The sequence below is a fragment of the Alexandromys fortis genome, unplaced genomic scaffold, assembly GCF_014885135.2.
Source record: "Alexandromys fortis isolate MF-2015 unplaced genomic scaffold, M_Fortis_MF-2015_v1.1 scaffold_110, whole genome shotgun sequence".
NCBI lineage: Eukaryota > Metazoa > Chordata > Mammalia > Rodentia > Cricetidae > Alexandromys > Alexandromys fortis.
Genome location: NW_026068014.1, coordinates 2,127,435 through 2,148,668, shown reverse-complemented (window position 1 = coordinate 2,148,668; position 21,234 = coordinate 2,127,435). Strand labels below are relative to the sequence as shown.

The window sequence follows — 21,234 nt, the reverse complement described above, 5'->3', positions numbered from 1 at the left end:
TTTTTTTTTTTTTTTTTTTTTTGTTTTGTTTTGTTTTGTTTTTTGTTTTGGTTTTTCGAGACAAGGTTTCTCTGTGGCTTTGGAGCCTGTCCTGGCACTAGCTCTGTAGACCAGGCTGGTCTCGAACTCACAGAGATCCGCCTGCCTCTGCCTCCCGAGTGCTGGGATTAAAGGCGTGCGCCACCATCGCCCGGCTACTCTGCAGGTTTTGTGGCATTTCAGAGGCACAGAAGTAAGAAAACCCACTAGAAATAGATCTTAGAAAGAAATGCTGATCCGGTAAGAGTCAGGTGAAGACAGGACCTTGCTAGGCCGGGGAAGAGAAACCTGTTATGAAACCTTCAGTGGGGGGAATCGTAAGGATTCGAAAAGGAGGGAAGACAAATGCGCCCAATCACACTGAGGCTTTTAATTTGGCACCTAAATCACAGCACTAAAAGAAATTAATGTTACATATTTTTTCAGCTCATTTTATGTAGATGTGAACCCGAGCATATGAGGTCTACTTTATTTCCACACAGGTGGCTGGTGGAAAGGAAATGATCTGAGACAGTGATAAACGTATGAGCAGAGGAAGTTCAGTCATGTGATGCTGGCTGAGGGAGCGCAGCTCAGCAGAGGCGGTCCTGAGACATGCTAGCTACACAAATGGTACCTTCTACAGAACAAGGAACCAAGGGAAGAGAAAGAGCTCAACATCATCCAATGACAGGCAGGCCAGTGGCATGGAGGGCGGGGTGGGATGTGGGGAGAAACGAGTCCACTCTGCGGTTAGTGCTCATTTCCCTCAGTGAGTAGTCAGCTAACTTCAAGTCTCAGAATGATCCCATTGACTTTTATTTCTGTCAGCTATGTGAAGAATGGCCTCTACGGGAAGACTGGAGGTGGAAACCTGGTTCAAAAAAAAAAAGGTGGTGGCTTTGACTGCTCTGACAGTGACAAGGCTGGAGGACTGCAGGAGCCGAGGATTCCTCAGGGGATTCAGCTCCACACCTGTTGAAATAGGAGCGGCGGCGGGGCTGCGTCCCCAACACCCCAGCCGCTTGGCTAGCTCACGCCCGAAATAACAACACACAAACTGTATTCATTTAAAGAACTGCTTGGCCCATGAACTCTAACCCTTACAGGCTAATTCTCGCCCCTGGACTAGCCCATTTCTAATAATGTTTGTAAGCACGCCAAGGTGCGCTTACCGGGAAGATTCTAGCCTAAGTCCATCGTGGGTTGGAGTTGCCTGGGAGAGCTGAGCATGGCGTCTCTGCTCCAGCAGAGCTGTCGGGTCTCCGGGAGCAGAGCAGAGTCTGACCTCACTTCCTCTTCCGCCCAGAATTCTATTCTGTTTACTCCTCCCATCTATGTTCCAAGCTGAGGCCAAGCAGTTGGTTTATTATAACTTAACCAATGAAATCAACAGATTGATATATGACACTCCCACATCACACACCACGTCCTGGATGACAGAGATGCGAAGAGATGGATGAAACCTTGGACAGTGATGCTGGGGTGTATGCACACAAAAATGATCGAGGCTTTTATGATCAAATTAGGATGATATGTTTAGATACAACATTTAGATAAAATGTTGTCAGCGGGTTAGACAGTCTTAAACTCAGGACCATAGACTAGATAATCCACTGTGGGAGTCATGAGCCACTCCCCAGAGTTGAAAACAGCTAGTTTAGGTGATACATTCTTGTTTGTTTCTACATGAAGGCTTAAGCGGTACAAAGTACACTGCAATGCTATCAAGAGAAATAAAGAATTACATTTTAGATGCTTATGGTAAAAATAAATAATTTTGACCCTACTTTGATAAATCAGACAGCCTCTTGCATTATGATATAACTGTGGCTTCCCCTGTCTCTTCTGTGTTCTCAGTGAGCAAACACTGGCTTTTCCATTACTCAGAACGTACTTCTGACACATCTGAGTACATCCATCAACTCCAATGTACTAATTAAAAGTCCAGAAACAACACCGTTAAAATTTGCTGTTACTTAAAATGTTTAAGTGTTTAAGATTCTTAAAATGCTCCTTTCCTTAGGAAGTAGCCTTGAAATTCTTCACACTGATAAGCAAACTTAGAAACAATAAAAAACTGTCAAGCTGTACAGATATCTCTAGTACATCATGTACTTATGCTAAGTCTCAATATGCTTCCCCACACCCACGTCCCATTTGACATGTTGACACTGAATTCTTAAGGTGATAGCGTTAAGAGATACGGCTTTGGGGAGATAATTAGGTCATGAGGATGGACCATTCATACGGGGGAGTGGTTCCTTTAAGAAGGAATGATGGTCATGACTCCATGTCATGACACAAGAAGGCGCCACATATGAACCAAAAAGCAGGCTCTTACCTGACAGTAATGTTGCTAGCGCCCTGATCTTGGGCTTTCCTGCTCTAAAACTTAGAGAAATAATTTCCTATGGTACTCACATCAGCTCTCACAGGATGCTTGAAGTGAAATAAAACTGAAGAGATCAAGGTACTTCAGAATAAAAGGTAATGGTGTGGGAGGTCCTTCTGTCTATGTGTTGCTTTTATTGGTTAAGGAATAAGGAATCTGTTTTGGCCTGTGATAGGGTAGAATAGAGCTAGGTGGGGAAGACTGAACTGAATGCTGGGAGGAAGAAGATAGAGTCAGGGAGAAGCTATATAGCCCCCTCCAAGACAGATGCCAAGCCAGATGGAACCGTAAGCCATGGCCACATGGGACATACAGATTAATAGAAATGGGTTACTTTGAGATGTAAGAGTTATCCAGAAATATGCCTAAGGTATTTGGCAAAGAGTACTGCAAATATTATAGTTTCGGAGTGATTATTTTGGGAGTCTGGGCAGCTGGGAAATGAACAAGCAGCTTCCCTCAACAAGGTAGACAGTTCTTTGTTCCTGCACCCACTTACGCAGTTCTTTAGGTGCCTTAGGTATAGTCAGTGTTTAATAAATATTTGTGGAATGAATGAATAAAAATGAATGCAGGTAATTTTTTAAAAGATTTTTCTTTCTATTCATCAATCTTAATAAGTTTTCTCTTGGTTATAAAACATTTTCTTAGTGAAAATTATTTTCAAAAATTCCTTAAAAATAAATGTAACTTTCTACTCATAGCTCATTAATAATTAATTAAGTGGAATTAATGTATTATTTATGGAATCTTTTGGACCACCTACTGTGTAGAAGGCACCAGGGCTCTCCTGCTGAAACAAACACTTCAGATCCCCGACGTCACTGCAGCTGGATTCAGCAGTGCTCTCAGCCACCCTTGAGAAGCGGAGGTGCCACCGTGCAGAAAACTGCAACACTGTGGCTATCTCTCCCACCAAAGCATCGTGTTACTACTTCCCATTCCCTTAAGCTTTAAAGATGATTACTGCAATGATTTAACACTGCCGATGCAGTGTGCAGAAAGTATCCTGACAGAAGAAAACAGCTTTTTCATGGAAAAAGAAGGTAAAGCTGGGTTTTCTCCAGAATAGTCAGGAAGTACTCTCTGATGCAGAAATAGACAATAGAACTCTCTGCAGAATCATATACTATCTATTCAAATGTGCTAGGAAAAAACCACCCAAAACCAGTCAAATTTTTCCAACTCAAGAATTACATTCTTTTTGCCCCCTTCTGTTCTCCTAATTTCCCTTTCTTCCTTTCCATCGTTCCTCCCCTCCTCTCTCTGTCCCTCTCTTCCTTTTCACCTCCTTCCAAAAGTTGCACCCCATTTTTTGCACTAGAAAACAAATGATCCTTGGGAAGCCACTCACTGTTCTGCTCATCACCGGCTTTCATAGACCACCAGCTTCTTGGTGTGAGTTAAGTTACTATGTATCCTCAGGAGAATGTGGAGTCACAGGGACTTGCTCAGTTACAGGCCCAAAAGATTCTTGCTGCATTTCACTTACCTCTAAAGACTGGCTGCTCTCTGCTTCTGAAGGTTTACATCTCATTTCCTTAGCTGTATCTCCTATGCAACAAAAAAGAGACAGAGAGAACTTTTCTGTTATGACCAATTATTGTCTTCTGTTTGTTCACAGTACTTTTTCTTACTTTATGTTCTGTGTCATGGAAGCGACCACTATCCCCTTTGTTACAAAGTAAACACATTTTTAAGAATAATAAAATATATTTTATCTAGTTCTCCCATAAACACACACTAAAATGTACCATGCTTCACATACGTTTACACTGGAAAAAATAAAATCAATTCGTACTGTATATACCAAGTTATATTTTAAACAAACCAATAAAGCTATGGTTTGAAGACAGAAAAACTATTTTAAAATACAAATTTCTTTATGCCACGAGTAATTGTTCTCAAAATTTGTTTCACAAGATTTAATCTTTATGGGCTTTTCTTTTTGTGTGTGTCCCTGTGTATTAAAGTAGGTATGCATGTTTCTGTGTAACAATAAACCAAATAGAATACAATCTTCACAGCAGGAAAGCACAATGAACAAACACATAAATAGCTCTCAGCTAGCGCTATGATTTCTAAGACTAGTGCCTGGGTAGATTCTATTGATGAGTTAATTTGGATTAGCTGATTTCAAAGACATAGAATGCATACACAGTTGAGCAAGTATAAGCATAACAACTTATTAATGGCCTGCTTTAATTTGCTTATTCCTAAAAGTTGGTGATTGGCACATGGTCAGTACACATCCAATTAGCCTATTTCTCTGAAGCATAATCAGAAGCTAATTCAGTAATTTGTAAATTGTTCTTCCCATAAAATGAGGTCAATTTGAAGAATGTACATAACAGTGAAATTATCAAGCTTATGGATGATGGTTGACTGAAATCAAAGGTAGGGAATTTGTTAATGCTCAGGAACGTTAAAAGCAGTAAGGAGAAATAAATCATGAAAATATTTACGAAGGTAACTTTTTCTATGAAACACAAAAGTTTAGGCTATCAATGGTGACAATTTAAGAGAAGGCTCTTGAAAACTATGCGGAACTGAATAATTGTTATATTTGAGAACCATGGCAAATGTCTGTTGATAGCATCCCAAATGTTTTCATATAGACTAATCCAGTCTACTGGCTGTGTTTTCAGAGTATGCAACATGACTGTTGCTGGGCAGGACTCAAGACAAAAAAAAGGTACTCAATATTTATTGGTTCAATGAATGAGCGAGCTTATTTGTAGTATTTCACCTATAAATCTGAAACTGAAACACTGAAAGATAGCTAATAAAAAACAATACTTTCTAAAATTTATGAAATTTGAAAGGCAAATTTATGACATATTACTTTGATATTTGTAACATAATTGTGAGATCATTTTTAAAATTTAAAGTTAATAGTATTTTTCAAAATTCATACCGAAAGAAAACCAGTCTGAATATAATAGCAGTAACTTTACTGCTATGTCAAAAATTAAGTCAACCTGTTGCTGTAATCCAGGATGCCCAGTGCTGCACTGACTTTGACCTGCTGTTTACAGTAATCATGCACTGACCCATGCGGAAGAGCCCTATCCTGTCAGGATCCATCCCCGACACACAAGTGGAGAAACCAGAGCACACGGAGTCCAGTGTGCTTAATTTCAGACGTGAGCATGGCAGGATGCTCAGCTATCACGACACAAATGAATGTGACATGTTAATAATGTGCATAAAACCAAAGCAAAAGTATACGGAACCGTGATAAACTCGCTGTGAAAAGTTACTCTCTCTACAAAAGATTATTCATTTAAAATAGTGACCGCTTCACCACAGCTGCAGCTGACACTGCATTTAGCTGGAATTATCCACTGCAAAATCTATGCTTCCTTTGCCATTTTCTTGTTTCAAGGTGAGTACATAAAATTTTCTCTATTTGTCCCTACTGCCTGAAAGCTAGAAAGGTTATCAGCCAGTGTTCTTGAAAGCACACAACACATCTGCCTGGACGCAATGCACAAACATTGTTTACTGAAATGCCATGCTGGGTGACGACTCAGACAGGGCAGTCACTGATTACAAGGGAAATTGCCATCTGCAAGATTATTTCTGCAAACAAAGGCACAAAATGAAGTAGAACCCAGTGAAGGAAAAGAACAGGTCACAGAGAAGGAAATACAGCTTTTGAAGGTTTTCCCCAATGGAATTATGTTATCAGGATAAAAATTTAAATATTTTGCATAAAGCACTTAGAAGTTAGACAGCATAACAATAAATAAAACAAATCTGAGAAGTGCAATGTGAGTTGTTTTAGTTTTGAGACATTGTTTATGCCTTACAGACGATATAGACACAAAAAGCTCTCAAGTCAGCCGTTTAGAAGGAAGAACCAATTCCTATAAGGTTTTCACGGTAATTTATCTTTTGTAAAACTGTTGATGACTATTGGTCGGGCATGGTAAAATCTCCCCCACCTCTACTGGCCAAGCAAACAAACTTCAAGGGGCAGAGGCACTCAGTGACCTGCCCCGGTCTTCCGCGGGGAGGGCAGAAGAACCTATTTTCCGAGCTGGTACAGGTGTGAAAGGCGACAGCTCCGAAAAAGACATCTGAATCAGGGCCCCATCCTAGTCTTGCCATTCTTTTTTGCCTCACTAAGCTCCTTACATCATGTGTTTTCTTCTCTCCAACGGTAAGGACAAGTACTCAGACCAGAGTCAGCCACTGTCCTTCCTTCTGGTCTTATAAAAGAAACCTTGGGGTTTCTTCAGCGTTTTAAAGACCAGATGCAGTTTTACTATTACTAGGCAAAATTCCTCATATTCTTTAGCATGTTAGCCTCTTTGTTTGAAAATGCAGATCCTATTTTCAGTAAATGATAAAGGCTACACTTCCTAATACAGCTCATTCAGATCTTAAAGGACTAACGTGAAATAATTTAGAGGTTGGCCAACTTTTATTGTGAAAGGCCAGATAGTAAACATGTTGGGCTTTACAGGCCATATGGTCTCTGTCACACTTCACAACTCTACTACTGTAGCCAAAATCAGCCATAGAGACCATGTGAACTAAGAAAGTGGCTATGATCCAAGACAATGTTGTTTCTGAAAACAGCTGGCAGGCCGGAGAGTCTACTAATCCTCATTGTAGAGGAGTACGTGCACCAGGCATTTTCTGCGATTAAAAACATGGGAAGACATTTGAGCTCTTGAAGGAAGGGACGGTCCTTAGAGTACCATCATGACCCCAGTTCTACTGGCAGAGGAGAAGCAGTGGAGGAAAGTGAGAACTGGACATCAAGGGAGGTAGGCAGTGGGGAAGGAGGCCATGTTCCCTTGGTTCCCTCAGGGGAGCCTGCACAGAGTTTGGTGGTAGGCAAGCAAGGTAACAGAGTCATGGTTCTTGTGTCTTAGGCCCCATTACCACTCACTCATGGCCACTCTTCTCTCTGTGGGTTGGTGAGTTTGGGAGGTTCTCTGTGGTTGTACCCTTTTCTTGATAAAAGACAGTCACAGAAAACATGTTGTTCTGCTGAGTCCTCTTCCCAGTGAAGAAAGTCTGCCCAAACTCAGCATATCCTGCAACTGGGTGGAAGTCAGTCTAATTATGGGATGCACATTAAGAAATCCATTTGCTTCTTCACTTAAATCACATTATTCAACACAAGTTTATAGGCAGAAGAATTTGGTCTCTTGTTTTGCCTCAATTGGCCATATTTTGTATGGGAAAAGGACTTACCAGCACATCCCTGAGCTCCTAAGCACCAGAATTGGACTGATATAGACATAATTGGAATTTGCCTCCATACAAAAAACAAACAAACAAACAAACAAACAAACGGGGTAGGAAACAACTAGCAAAGGCCATATTCAGTGAGTTAGCTCAACAAGAAGGAAGACACGGATGGTATTGGAAACTCTACCAACTACCGAGGATTAGTGCAGTCATAGATCTTAGAAAATCCACAACCAACTTACTAAACTCATACAAACCCTACCTACATTCTAAATATTTGCCTTTATACCTACAGATAAGTATTGTTCTCACCCCTAATCGAGGAAACTTCTTTTTGCTGTAGGCACAGACAACCCATAAAGAACGCAGAGTTTTGGAGTCTAGTTCCAACCACTACAACTACAACACAGCCCTGCACTTAAGGCTCGGGGTCATTGCAGAGATGGGAAGGATTTCAGTGCACGAGAAACAGGTTTGCTGTGATAGTGTTTCTCTTAGAAACGTCAGTAAGCTACATACATGAATTCTAACCAATATGGCTACCTAAACAAGACATGAACAAGGATGACACCAACATGCTAACAAGGAAGGGAGAAATCTCATGAGTCTTCAACCCTAGACAAAGGACTATATGCAACTAAGGAAAGCCGAGAGTAGGAAAAAAAGAGTCCTCCCCAAGGAAGAACACATCAACTGGTGACCTAATACCAAATGGTTAGTCCCAAAAGCAGGTTCACACAACTAATTCTATACAGACTGAGCAGGTTGTATTCAGGAACACACACACCAACAATTAAATAGAAGCCATGAATTTGAAAGCAGGGGTAGGTGTTAGGGTTGCAGAGAGACGGGAAGAAGAAAGTGTTATGTATATGTGTGCATGCATTATAATATCAAAAATAAAAAGATAGCAGTAGAAAAATACTTTTTTCTTTCATTAGAAAAGATTTATTTCTAGAAGTTTGTATCTGAGAATATAATCTACAAAAACCTATTTTAAGGAGTTCACATAGAAAACTATTTCTATGGTCAGAAGTATGAGAAAAACCTGTAAAATATAAGTTCTCAGTTGATTTTTATTCATTTTAGTATTTGAGGAATGCTTTTTTTGTTTTTAAATTCTGGAACATTTTAGTTACCGAATGCCAGTAAACACATTACACAAGCTCACTGAAACTCTATGGGAAATATAGATACAGCATTTTTAACAATGCTGGCGTAACACTGATCTAAAGTAAATTATCTTTACCTGACACTTTAGAGGGCTCTTGATAAGGCCAAATTTATTTACCTTTTTACCATTCATTTTGCAAAATGCTAATCCACATTTTATACCTTTCTGCGATTGTTTTTCACAGTGCCCTGTTAATTCACTCAGTTGCATCTAGAACAGACTAAGGTCACATTCTACTGAATAACGTATTTTGGAGTAGGTGATATTCTGCAAAGGAGAAAAAGATAGCCAACTACTTTGAAGACACAGAGGAAAGTCCCAGTAAAACTTTAAAACATCTTGGAATGGAGAGGTGAGTGTGTATGTGTGTTGGTGGATGTACATGAGAGGGAGGGGTGAGTGTGTGTGTGTGTGTGTGTGTGTGTTGGGGGATGTACATGGGAGAGAGAATAATAGGAACAAAGTGTGAAAATGCCATAATGAAAGCTATTACTTAGTATGCTAATTCACAAAACTAATACTTTAAAAAAAAGATGAAAAATAAAAATATCACTGCAACAAATTCTACCAATTAGAGATTCATTAGAGTTAATGAGCTCTGCTTTTAAAATGCAAATGCCCTCTGGGAGTGTTCTCCTATTAGTCATCGCCGAGTGAAGTAGTGGAAAGAACAGTGGACCGGCCATGCCATTAGCTCCTTTTTAATCTTCAGCCACACTCATTAGACAAGGCAGTCTGGCACCGTGGAAAGGGAAGGGCTTTGAAATCTGTCAGGGCTCCACCCAAATTCTTTACTACTTCTAAAGCCTTATGTAAGTTACATAAGCTCTTACTGCCTCAGTTTCTTCATCTGAAGGATGGGAAGGTGACACAAGGTGGATGGGTGGATGTCACGCGGATTACAGGAGAGAACACGACAGACAGTAATGCGAGAACGAAGAGATGGTGGTGCAGGTGTCCCCGCCAGCCTCCCTTTGTCAAGGACAAGCCTTATCTCAGTACAATCAATCACTTGAATGTCAGTGTCCCCTCAAAATCCACATGATAACATTTGATCCCCAATGTGACAACATTAGGACACGAGGCACTTATTTCACCTTGAGGGAGAGGGGCTCATGAACGGGACTGTGCTATGACAAGGGGCTAGAGAGGCCGCTCTTCTCCCCTCCCACCATGTGAGATGTTCTTATAAGGTCTGCATGGTAAAAGGCAAGCCCTCACCAGACCGCACATCAGTCGACAATTTGACTGTGGTCTTCTCAGCCTCCAGACTTGAGATCTACGTGCCCAGTTCATGGTACTTTGCTACAACTAAAAAGAGGCAGGGACTGACAGGAGGCCCATACGTGCTCTGGAAGTGACATGAGGCAAGCTTCCTAAGAGTCACTCAGCAGACGCAGGTAACATATTAGACCCAATCGAAGTGAAAAATGCCATTTGACCCCACAACATACTGCTCATCACATCTCAAAATTGGACCTCAGTCATCCAGTCTAGCGGAATAGACATCTAAGCCTCTTACAGTTCACATGCGTTCTCCACCTCTTCTAATCCTGTCAGTCCAACCTAATGAAGCAAACAGGAACGGAGAGAAAAGGAAGAGTACTAACTGCTCCACATGGCCTGCCCACGACTCCGGACTGATCCTGCTGACTAATGTCATTTCCTAAAGGAACCAAGAGTAGGAACAGCTAAGCAATAAAGGATGGAAGGCAGTTAGCAAACAAACATAAGAAAAAAAAGTTCAAGTATATTAAGACTTGAAGACAAATCAAAAAAACACCAAAGAACATATAAAATTAGCACACAGAATTATTAGCAGAGCACATCCACAATGGATAGAAGACAACTGGCAAACTGACACCATTCTGGTGACAAAGTGAATGTTTGTTCAACAAACATCTGCTGAATTGGTTGTAGGCAAAAAGGAACAGGAAGAACGAATTCTAAGATTGCTGGAAGGGTTGGAAAAGATCAACAACCCATCCTTAGTGCCGTGAATCTGAAAGGAAACACCTGAACTGGAAAGAGGTGAAGAGTGTGAGAGCAAGAAAGGGTCACGGTGTGTACGGAAAGAAAACAGGTAAAATGAGAAAACACAGTGCTAGGTTTATCGGCCACAAACGTCAACTAACAGCACTGGACTGCACTCTCTGCCCCGGGTCAGGAGGAAAACCAGAGTCACCTGCTCAGAGGGCTGCTGACAGGGGTGCTGCGAGCTGAACGGCGATCTGCTGCAGGCCTTGCAGCCAGCCAGTCAGGCCTCTCTTCCCTCCAGTGCTAGTGACATTATGGGAATCCGACCTGGGATCACATGCTACCAAAGACATTAGGATTCCTGCGGGAGGCTTTTAGTTTCATTAGCGAAAGAACTTAAGAATGGACTCAGAAGAGGCTTGCAGACAATTTTATTAGAGTTTACAGAAAAGCCCCAGGAAGACAAGCTGTAAACCACAGTAGCCTGGGGGCAGGTGGGGAAGAGGGCAAGCCACACCATTTGTAAGCAGCTACCTGGAGGAGGGGGCCTTTCAGAGAAAGAGTGAAGAACCCTGAAGTACCAGAGGAAGTGTAGTCTCTGGCCAACATCCGAAAGAGATGGAGGAAAATGAAAAGCTGTGCCTGAGCCAAGGCTCAGAAGGATGGGACACTCAGTGGGCCTCACAGTGACTGTCCAGAGGACAAGCATACTGGGGAGGAAAAGAACATCATCTCTTTGAAGAAACAAGTACTCCACCCATCATTTAGCATGGCATTAAGCAGTGGTCCCTTAGCCAGTCCAGCTAGAAGGCTGGGTTTCCACACAGGACACAGATCCCATTCTCTTGATGACAATGAAATGGCTTTCCCTTAATGGGCCTTTAAGGCAAGTCTAGCACCAGTCTGAGGAGAAGTGAATCCCTCTGGGTGGAAGAACAGAAACGAGAGCACTATCATACCCTCCACCTCCAGAAACCCATTCCCTCCACAGACTGAGCCAGCACCGCAGCAAGCACATGGGCATGAGGAGGGAGTTGAATTGAGCTGGATTATGGACATACACATACTCAATAAAGCTGTGGGTTGTTGGCAGAAAACCAGACATGACCCTAATAGAGAAGGAGAACCCAGAAGCAAAGGAAAATAAAAGACACTGTCCAGGCCTTGGATGCTGAAGACCACTGTGGAAAGCACAACTATCCAGAATCCGGTTGACGTTAAATCCTATTTCCTTGGTAAATGTTTAGTGAATAGCTTACATGACACGCAGCAGGCTGGGCAGCACGCGAATTAGAATGACATGCCATCACCACCTCTACAGAATTCATATTCCCTAGGATATTTCACAAAGCATATGAAAAACCAAACAAAACAGTGATAGAAATAATACACATCCACAAATTCCTATGAAAAGAGTGGTCAACTACAATACTCACAAGCTTCCTCATGAGGACTTCTTCCCTCTATGTGTCCTTTAAAAAATGTTCAGAATAGAGCTACTCACAATAATGAATGGTGGTAGCAACTCCAGAGTCCACATATTAATCAGGATCACTACACTAAATGGAATTCAAATATTAACTATGTGCTTTTCTTGCATCACGAAAGTTACAAGAGTATTTCCTGCAAGTCCACCACCAATAGGCCAGGGAGATGGCTCCATAGTTAGGAGCACACTTGCTGTTCTTACAGAAGACCTGAGTTCAATTCCCAACGCCTACACTGGCTGTCTGTAACTCCAGCTCTGGGGGATCAGACAGATACCCTCTTCTGGCTTCCACATATACCAACACACACACACACACACACACACACACACACACACACACTTAAATAAAAATAAGTGGTTGGAGAGATGACGCAGTGGCTGAGAGCACATGCTGTTCTTCCAAAAGACTGGCATTCAAGTTCCAGCACCCACATCAGGTTCACAAATTGTTTGTAACTCCAATCCTATGGGATCCATCATTCCCTTCTAGTCTAGCCTCTGCAGATACCAGGCAGGTGCAGAGACATACATATAAGCAAAGCAGCTATACACAAAATAATTGAAAAAAATAAAATTTGAAAAATTTTAAATAGTTGATGATAAATAGACCTATTGCAATTAGGGCAAGTTAGAAGCAAAGATGTGTTAGATAGAATCACATGGCTTCATGTGATAACTAAATCAGAGTTCATCTTAAGACGCAAGGGAAGTTGGTTGGTTTTATTAAGTATGCCACATTTGTCAGCAAATTCTATAATTTGAAGTATGAAATTATGCCCTGATCATTACAATACACAATATCATACTTGAAGTTCTCACATGAGAAAAGGCACTTGGTTCCCCTAAGAGCACAGGGAGGAGTCAGGCTTGGGGGCCAGTGCCAATAGTCCCAACGACTGGGAGAGGGCTGCATGATTCTATCTCACGCAACAGAGTGAAACTCCAACCCAGGAAAAAGGGTGGGATGGGGAGATGGGGAAGAAAATGAGGAGGAGCAGGAGGCAGAAGGTGCCATGAATGGAGCAATCTGAGTAACTTAAATCAAGAAATCTAAACTGTGAAGTGTTAGTATTTGGAAATACAGACAAAGCACAGTTAGAAATTGTGTATAGCTCCAGTGCTAATACAGATCTTTAGAGCAGGTGCTAGACTTGTTCTGAACGAGATTTTCCATCCTCTGAAGTCTCGATGCCACCAGGAGAGGAACAAGATTGATGATGACGGGATTCATGTTTTAAAAGTGTAGAATTCCGTATTAACAGACATTCAAAGTCCTTACTGCTACTGGCGTGTGTGTGTGTGTTTTCCCTGAGACAGGGTTTCTCTGTGTAACTTTGGAGCCTGTCCTGGAACTTGCTCTGTAGACCAGACTGGCCTTGAACTCACAGAGATCCACCTGCCTCTTCCTCCAGAGTGCTGGGATTAAAGGCATGAGCCACTATGCCCAGCTGTTTGGCAACCAAGAACATTCTAGTAGGAGTTGAGGAAAGAAAGGAGGAGTCCTAGGGTAGAAGGCAGTGGACAGATAATGCTTTGGGAGCATGCTGCTCGCAGATTCTATTCTAACAGCTTGGAAACTCTGACTCGAGAACTCCTAAGGTGACACTACGAAATCAGAATTATGGAAAGATGTAAAACAACAGCTGATTAATTATGAATTAATTGATTCCCTGGTGAGAGTAAACAGGTGGGATATGTAAGCTGTCTGAGGATTTGCTTGCTTGCAAAGTGGAAATTCACAGAAAGGAAGGACTAGATGTTTTTCTAGAAGACTCCAGAAACCAAATCCCAGTTAGTAGATACTCATACATAAACCTCAACTCTGCTACACCCAGATGACCCAATAACCCAGTGCCCCTCGCTTGTCTCCCTGTGCCCTCACTCTTCTCTAGGGCTCTCCCTGCATCTGCAGCAACCATTGAGACAGTCAAGTGTAGGTACTATACTTGCTGAAAGCTGCTCCTCTGAGGCTACAGTTCTACGAGGCCAGTGACAGGCTTATTTGACTTGCTACGGCCTTTTCAACATTGATGTAGTGAGTGGCATCATGGAGACACAGGCCCTTACTAAAGGCCCATTTTCTGACTGACGTATTGCATGCAGCAAAGGCTCACAAGGTCAAGAGGAATGTGACATACGGGAAAACAAGATTCTGATGAAACTATGGTTCAGATGGAGGAAGCTGAAAAGGATGTCTGCTAAAAGGAAATAAGTTTACTAATAGCACACTCAGCGGGGTGAAAGGCAGACGCTGAACAAAAAGCTTAAGGAGAAATCAATAAGAACAGCTCTCACCTAGGGTTTGGATAGGATTTCTGTGACAAGGGAGGACAGGAGAGCCCATGAAACAGGAAAACATCTTCCAGGAATATGTAAAGGTGGAAGAAAAAGGACAGGAAGCTAACAGTGACTTTGAAATTGCATTAGGAAAACCATGTGCATAGTTTATTTATTTATATAGAGCTCTTTCTCTCTCTGTCTCTCTCTCTCTGTCTCTCTCTGTCTCTGTCTGTCTGTCTGTCTTTCTGTCTGTCTCTCTGTTTGTCTCTCTCTCTCTGTCTCTCTCTGTCTGTCTCTCTCTGTCTGTCTCTCTCTGTCTGTCTCTGTCTGTCTGTCTCTCTCTCTCTCTCTCTCTCTCTCTCTCTCTCTCTCTCTCTCTCTCTCACACACACACACACACACACACACACACATCCCTGATAACAGCTCAGTCCCAGAAAGGCAGGATCCTGGAGAAAGAGGGGAGAAGACATGGGCAATTACAGGTACCAAGAGTTCAGTTTGTACCACTAACATACAAGTAGGAAAAAGAAGGACCGAGATCAACCATCTTCTCAATTAGACAGAAAAAAATCTATGAGAATAAGAGGAAGACTATGAAAGGGCTGCAACTGATCAGGATTTTAATAAAATTTGGAAGATTTTAATGAATAAGGGTAGTTGAAGACCTGTATAACAAGAACTTTAAATCTCTCAAGAAAGAAATTGAAGAGGACACTAGAAAATGGAAAGATCTCCCATGCTCTTGGATAGGTAGAATTAACATAGTAAAAATGGCAATCTTACCAAAAGCAATCTATAGATTCAATGCAATGTCCATCAAAATCCTAGTAAAATTCTTCACAGATCTCAAAAGAACAAAACTCAACTTCAAATGAAAAGAAATAAACCCAAGATAGCTAAAACAATTCTGTACAATAAAGGATCTTCTGGAGGCATCACAATCCCTGGACTTCAAACTCTACTACAGAGCTACAGTACTGAAAACAGCCTGGTATTGGCATAAAAACAGACAGGAGGACCAATGGAACAGAATTGAAGACCTGGATATTAATCCACACACCTACAAACACTTGATTTTTGACAAAGGAGCAAATAATACAAAATGGAAAAAAAGAAACCATATTCAACAAATGATCCTGACATAACTGGATATCAATATATAGAAGAATGAAAATAGATCCATATCTATCATCATGCACAAAACTCAAGCCCAAATGACTCAAAGACCTCAACATAAAACCAACCACACTGAATCTCATAGAAGAGAAAGTAGGAAGTACACTTGAACACATTGGCATATGAGATCATTTCCTAAATATAACCCCAGTAGCACAGACACTGAGAGCAACAATTAATAAATAGGACCTCCTGAAACTGAGAAGCTTCTGTAAAGCAAAGGACACAGTCAGCAAGACAAAATGGCAGCCTATAGAATGGGAAAAAGTCGTCACCAACCCCATATCAGACTGAGAGCTGATCTTCAAAATATACGAAGAACTCAAGAAACTGGTGGGAATGCAAGCTGGTAGAGCTGCTTTGTCAGTATGGCGATTTCTCAGAAAATTAGGAAACAACCTGCCTCAAGACCCAGCAATACCACTTTTGGGTATATATCCAAAAGACACTAAATCATACCACAAGGACATGTGCTCAACTACGTTCATAGCAGCATTATTTATCATAGTCAGAAGCTGGAAACAACCTAAATGCCCCTCAACTAAAGAGTGGATAAGGAAAATGTGGTACAGTTACACAATGTAGTACTACAGAGAGGGAAAAAAATCATGACATCTTGAAATTTGCGGGCAAATGAATGGATCTAGAAAATACCACATTGAGTGAGGTAACCCAGACCCAGAAAAGCAGACATAATATGTACTCACTCATAAGTGGATTTTAGACATAAAGAAAAACCAGTTCACAATCCCAGGGAACCGAGACAACAAAGACGACCCAAAGAGAGACATACATGAATCTAATCTACATGGGAAGTAGAAAAAATAAGATCTCCGGAGTAAATTGGGAGCCTGGGAATGATGGGAGAGAATAGAAGGGGAGGGGAAAGGAAGGGAATAGAGAAAAATATATAGCTCAATAAAAACAATTTAAAAAATAAAAATAAGGATAGTATCATTATAATGCATTAAAAATAGATATCAACATACCTTAAATTTACATGAATAAAAGAATGAGCAGATAAATGATTGGAGGAAGCCTTTTCTTAAACTACAATACAAATGATTAAAAGATAAAAAAATTATGAAATCCCATTTGACAACTATCACAGTAATAATAATTCAGTAAAGATGTTAAAATTGATAAGATAATGAGAGAGAGAATGAGTAACTTCATAGAGGAGAAATCTGGTTCATATGATTAAGGACATGATCAGATTCAAAAAACAATAATGAACAGGAGCTGTATACATAACTTACTACAATGTGAACACTTCACTTCCACTATGTCCTTAACCGAAATTTCTCTATCAGAACCCAAGACTAATAAAAAATACACCAGAAAATCCCAAATTGAGGTCTATTTAATAAAACGATTTGCCTGCAATCTTTTAGCCACTGAAGGTCGAGGAAACACTGAGGAGCCGTTGAGGATGGAGGGAGAGCAGGGAGACTGACAGCCCCTGCTGTCTACCATGGCCTAGATGACACAGAAAACCCCAAAAGAGGTCCACCCACCCCAGCAAATTCTCCCTCCAAAGGAAGAGTAGAAACAGATGGATCTGGGCATCCAAGATTCTAGGGCAGGTAAAGCACAGAGGCTGCTATTTCTAAGCTAGGCACACTGCCAGTTTCTTTGGCTTCAGGGAAAATGAAGAATGCCGCCCACCATACTCTCAGGGGCCAGGACAAAAGGAATCCAGCAAAAACAAAACAAAACAAAACAAAACAAAACAAACAAACAAAAACCACCACCCCTTGGAAAAAATCCAGCTTCTCAAGAACTGGCAACATTGATCCAGGGGTAACACGTGACCCAAACTTTGTCTATCTATGACTTGGGTTTCTGTGTGATACTGGGAAGGTCACCATCATAGGAAAGAAGCACAAGCATGTAGCCATTGAGACCACGTACTGTACCAACAAAAAGAAAGTCATTGAGACCACGTACTGTACCAACAAAAAGAAAGTCATTGAGACCACGTACTGTACCAACAAAAAGAAAGTCATTGAGACCACGTACTGTACCAACAAAAAGAAAGTCATTGAGACCACGTACTGTACCAACAAAAAGAAAGTCATTGAGACCACGTACTGTACCAACAAAAAGAAAGTCATTGAGACCACGTACTGTACCAACAAAAAGAAAGTCATTGAGACCACGTACTGTACCAACAAAAAGAAAGTCATTGAGACCACGTACTGTACCAACAAAAAGAAAGTCATTGAGACCACGTACTGTACCAACAAAAAGAAAGTCATTGAGACCACGTACTGTACCAACAAAAAGAAAGTCATTGAGACCACGTACTGTACCAACAAAAAGAAAGTCATTGAGACCACGTACTGTACCAACAAAAAGAAAGTCATTGAGACCACGTACTGTACCAACAAAAAGAAAGTCATTGAGACCACGTACTGTACCAACAAAAAGAAAGTCATTGAGACCACGTACTGTACCAACAAAAAGAAAGTCATTGAGACCACGTACTGTACCAACAAAAAGAAAGTCATTGAGACCACGTACTGTACCAACAAAAAGAAAGTCATTGAGACCACGTACTGTACCAACAAAAAGAAAGCCATGTTCTGCTTCAAGCAGGAGTGTGAGGAGATCATCTTTTCTGTCAAATCAATACCCTTTTCTATCCAAAAGACCAAAAAAAAGTCAGAAAAAACATATATACGTGTTTTCTCTGACATGCATATACAAATATATAAACATATGTTTTCTCTTATATATGCATATGTATATTGCAAACAAAATAAATTAAAACATAAATGATAAAATATGAATGAAGCCTTAATGTTGATGGTTCATGTACATGGAGCTTAGAACGTAGATGGTTTTTTCCTTTCTTTTCTTTTAGAAAATACTTAAAAAGTTGGTATTACTACTGGGTCACTATTCCAAAAAGATTCTGGGTGAAAAGTGGCTTTTAGACATAAAGAAAAACCAGTCTACAATTCACAATCCTAGAGAACCTAAACAACAGTAAAGGCCCTAAAGAGACATTCAGGGATCTCATCTACATGGGAAGTATAAAAAGACAAGCTTTTCTGAGTAAATTGGGAGCATGGGGACCATGGGAGAGGATAGAAGAGGAGGGGAGAGGATGGGAGAAGAGCAGAGAAAAAATATATAGCTCAATAAAAACAATTTAAAAAATTAAAAAAAGAAAATACTAAAGTAGTTGGAAGTAATACTGAGTCACTATTCCCAAAGGATTCTGGGGAAAAAAAGAATGCCTTTTTTTTTTTTTTTTAAATCTTTGACACTATTGTAAAAGGAAAGTAACTGAGAACCCTGAAGGAACGATATACACAGATGGGCACATTACTAGGATTCTATTTATAGACAGAGATACACCATGAAGGTTTCTTTAACCCTCTAACTCCAGCCAAGGTTTCTGGCTTCCACTTTCTTTCCACCTTAACTGACCCACCTCTATTAAGGCCATCGTCACCTCATGTGAGAATTTCCACAGCTTGGCCACACAGTCTCAGCCTCCTTCCTCAGTATCTTCCCTTCTCTCTGTTCCCATGCTCTCTCAAGCACATCTCTGATGTGGGAGTGTCATATATCAATCTGTTGATTTCATTGGTTAAGTAATAAACAAACTGCTTGGCCTCATAGCTTAGAACATAGGTGGATGGAGTAAACAGAACAGAATGCTGGGAGGAAGAGGAAGTGAGCTCAGACTTGACAGCTCTGCTCTCTGGAGCAGAGATGCCAGGCTCCTCTCTCCCAGGCAGCTCCGACCCAGGATGGACGTAGGCTGAATCTTTCCCGGTAAGACCGGTGCTACATAGTTTATTAGAGATGGGTTGATCGGGATATGAAAATTAGCCTGTAAGGGCTAGAGTTAATGGGCCAAGCAGTGTTTAAAAGAATACAGTTTGTGTGTTGTTATTTTGGGGCATAAGCTAGCCAGGCGACCAGGAGCTGGGGTGCTGGGGATGCAGCCCCGCCGCTCCTATTTCAACACATCTCTGGACCTTCTCTCTACCTACATCTCCCCGCTATTTTATAGCTCCATCCTGCTTAGAATCAAGGTCACATTCCTTTAAAAAAGCTTACAGATCTAGGATGATATGGCTGGCCCTTGATTCCTGTCACCCCAGCTCCATCTTTCTCACCTCTTTAATTCCAACAATTTCAATTCTATATTTTAGCCAGAACAACCTTCGAGTTCTTAAATATGCTGCCTCTCAGATGTGGCATCTTCTGCCATGAATGCTTTGTCTTGTTCTAGCTCACCTCTTCCACTAAGCATAAGGTCAAGGACTATAAAAATAAAATGTGTATGTGTGCACAGATGTGAACATATGTGTATATATGTGTATACACATATTGGAGCTGTGTTTACGTCTGAATCTTCTATACTATGAAGGATAGTATAGAAGAAAATCACTGTCAAGCTATTATATTTCCACTCTATTGTCAGTAGACACAGTGAATTTTTTTTGAGAAGCAAAATTTGCATGTTAATAATCTTCTTGGCACACAGAGCACACGGAGCAAGACACAGCCATCTGTAATTGATCTGACCTAGTTTCATCTTACAAATTAGACAAGATGGTACAACCAGTCTGTCTTTGTGAGGATTAAATGAGACTCTACAAAGTCTCTTCCTAAAACTCAGCAAACTTCCCTCTGAAGGAGGGCAGCTAATCTCTGCATCAGCTTTTGTACTGGTCTGTGGGCTACCCCAGAGATTACACAGGAGACAGTCAGCTATTGTTGTTGCTGCAGGCACAGAAGGTCAATAATGTGGATTAGCTAGGATTAAAGTATTATTTTCTGATTAAATTTGTGGTTCAGGTTTCTAGGTTCTTAAAACAACCAATCTTTAAAGAAAGAATATATAATTTAAATGATTACAAAGGAAATAATAAAACAATAAATTTTAAAGTTTTATATATTAAGGGTAAACATTAATATAAGGTTTATAAAGGTAAATTGAACAGATAAAATTTTGCTTTTTTTACAAATGCAATAGAATATACACAAAGATATATGATCTAGACTCTTTCAGAAGGTAAGGTAAGACAACATATGACATGTACATTGGCATACTATATACATGCATGTGAATAAGTGATAAAAGAAAGGAAGCATTAGGAAGAAGAAGAAATACACAGAGAAAAAGAGTATCTGAAAACAAAACTGAAAAGAATTCCATTTGCTTTGTTTCCTTTAATGTTTTCATTAGGATTCAAAGAATTTTTTCATACTATAGCTTTCCTAGAAACAAGTAGAAAAGAAAAATAGAGAACAGGAAATGGAATATTTATAAGCTAAGAGACTGGAAAAACCAGAGTAATATAAATGGGATATGTGTCTTAAAAATAACTACTTTGCCTAATGTGGTGACAAAATTCATTCATATTTAAAACTATATTAATTTTATATTTAACTGGGTAGTTTGATTCATCCTTCAAAATACAAGGCTAGAGGAAATAGCGTGTCTTTTACAATGAATACTTCAAAGCAAAAAAGGGGAAATTT

At 40.5% G+C, this 21,234-nt stretch overlaps 2 protein-coding genes across 3 annotated transcripts in view; one reads left to right on the top strand and one right to left on the bottom strand.

Annotated features, from left to right (window-relative positions):
* Positions 1-21,234, top strand: part of LOC126513754 (60S ribosomal protein L23a-like) — a 313,598-nt gene that overhangs the window by 170,956 nt on the left and 121,408 nt on the right. The gene's annotated exons all lie outside the window — the stretch shown is intronic.
* Umad1 (UBAP1-MVB12-associated (UMA) domain containing 1) overlaps positions 1-21,234 on the bottom strand; it is a 190,221-nt gene that overhangs the window by 76,254 nt on the left and 92,733 nt on the right. For both annotated transcript variants that reach the window (XM_050162305.1, XM_050162304.1), the window contains exon 3: positions 3,906-3,967. In XM_050162305.1, coding sequence (XP_050018262.1) covers positions 3,906-3,967 — 62 coding nt within the window. The remainder of the gene's footprint in view (positions 1-3,905; positions 3,968-21,234) is intronic.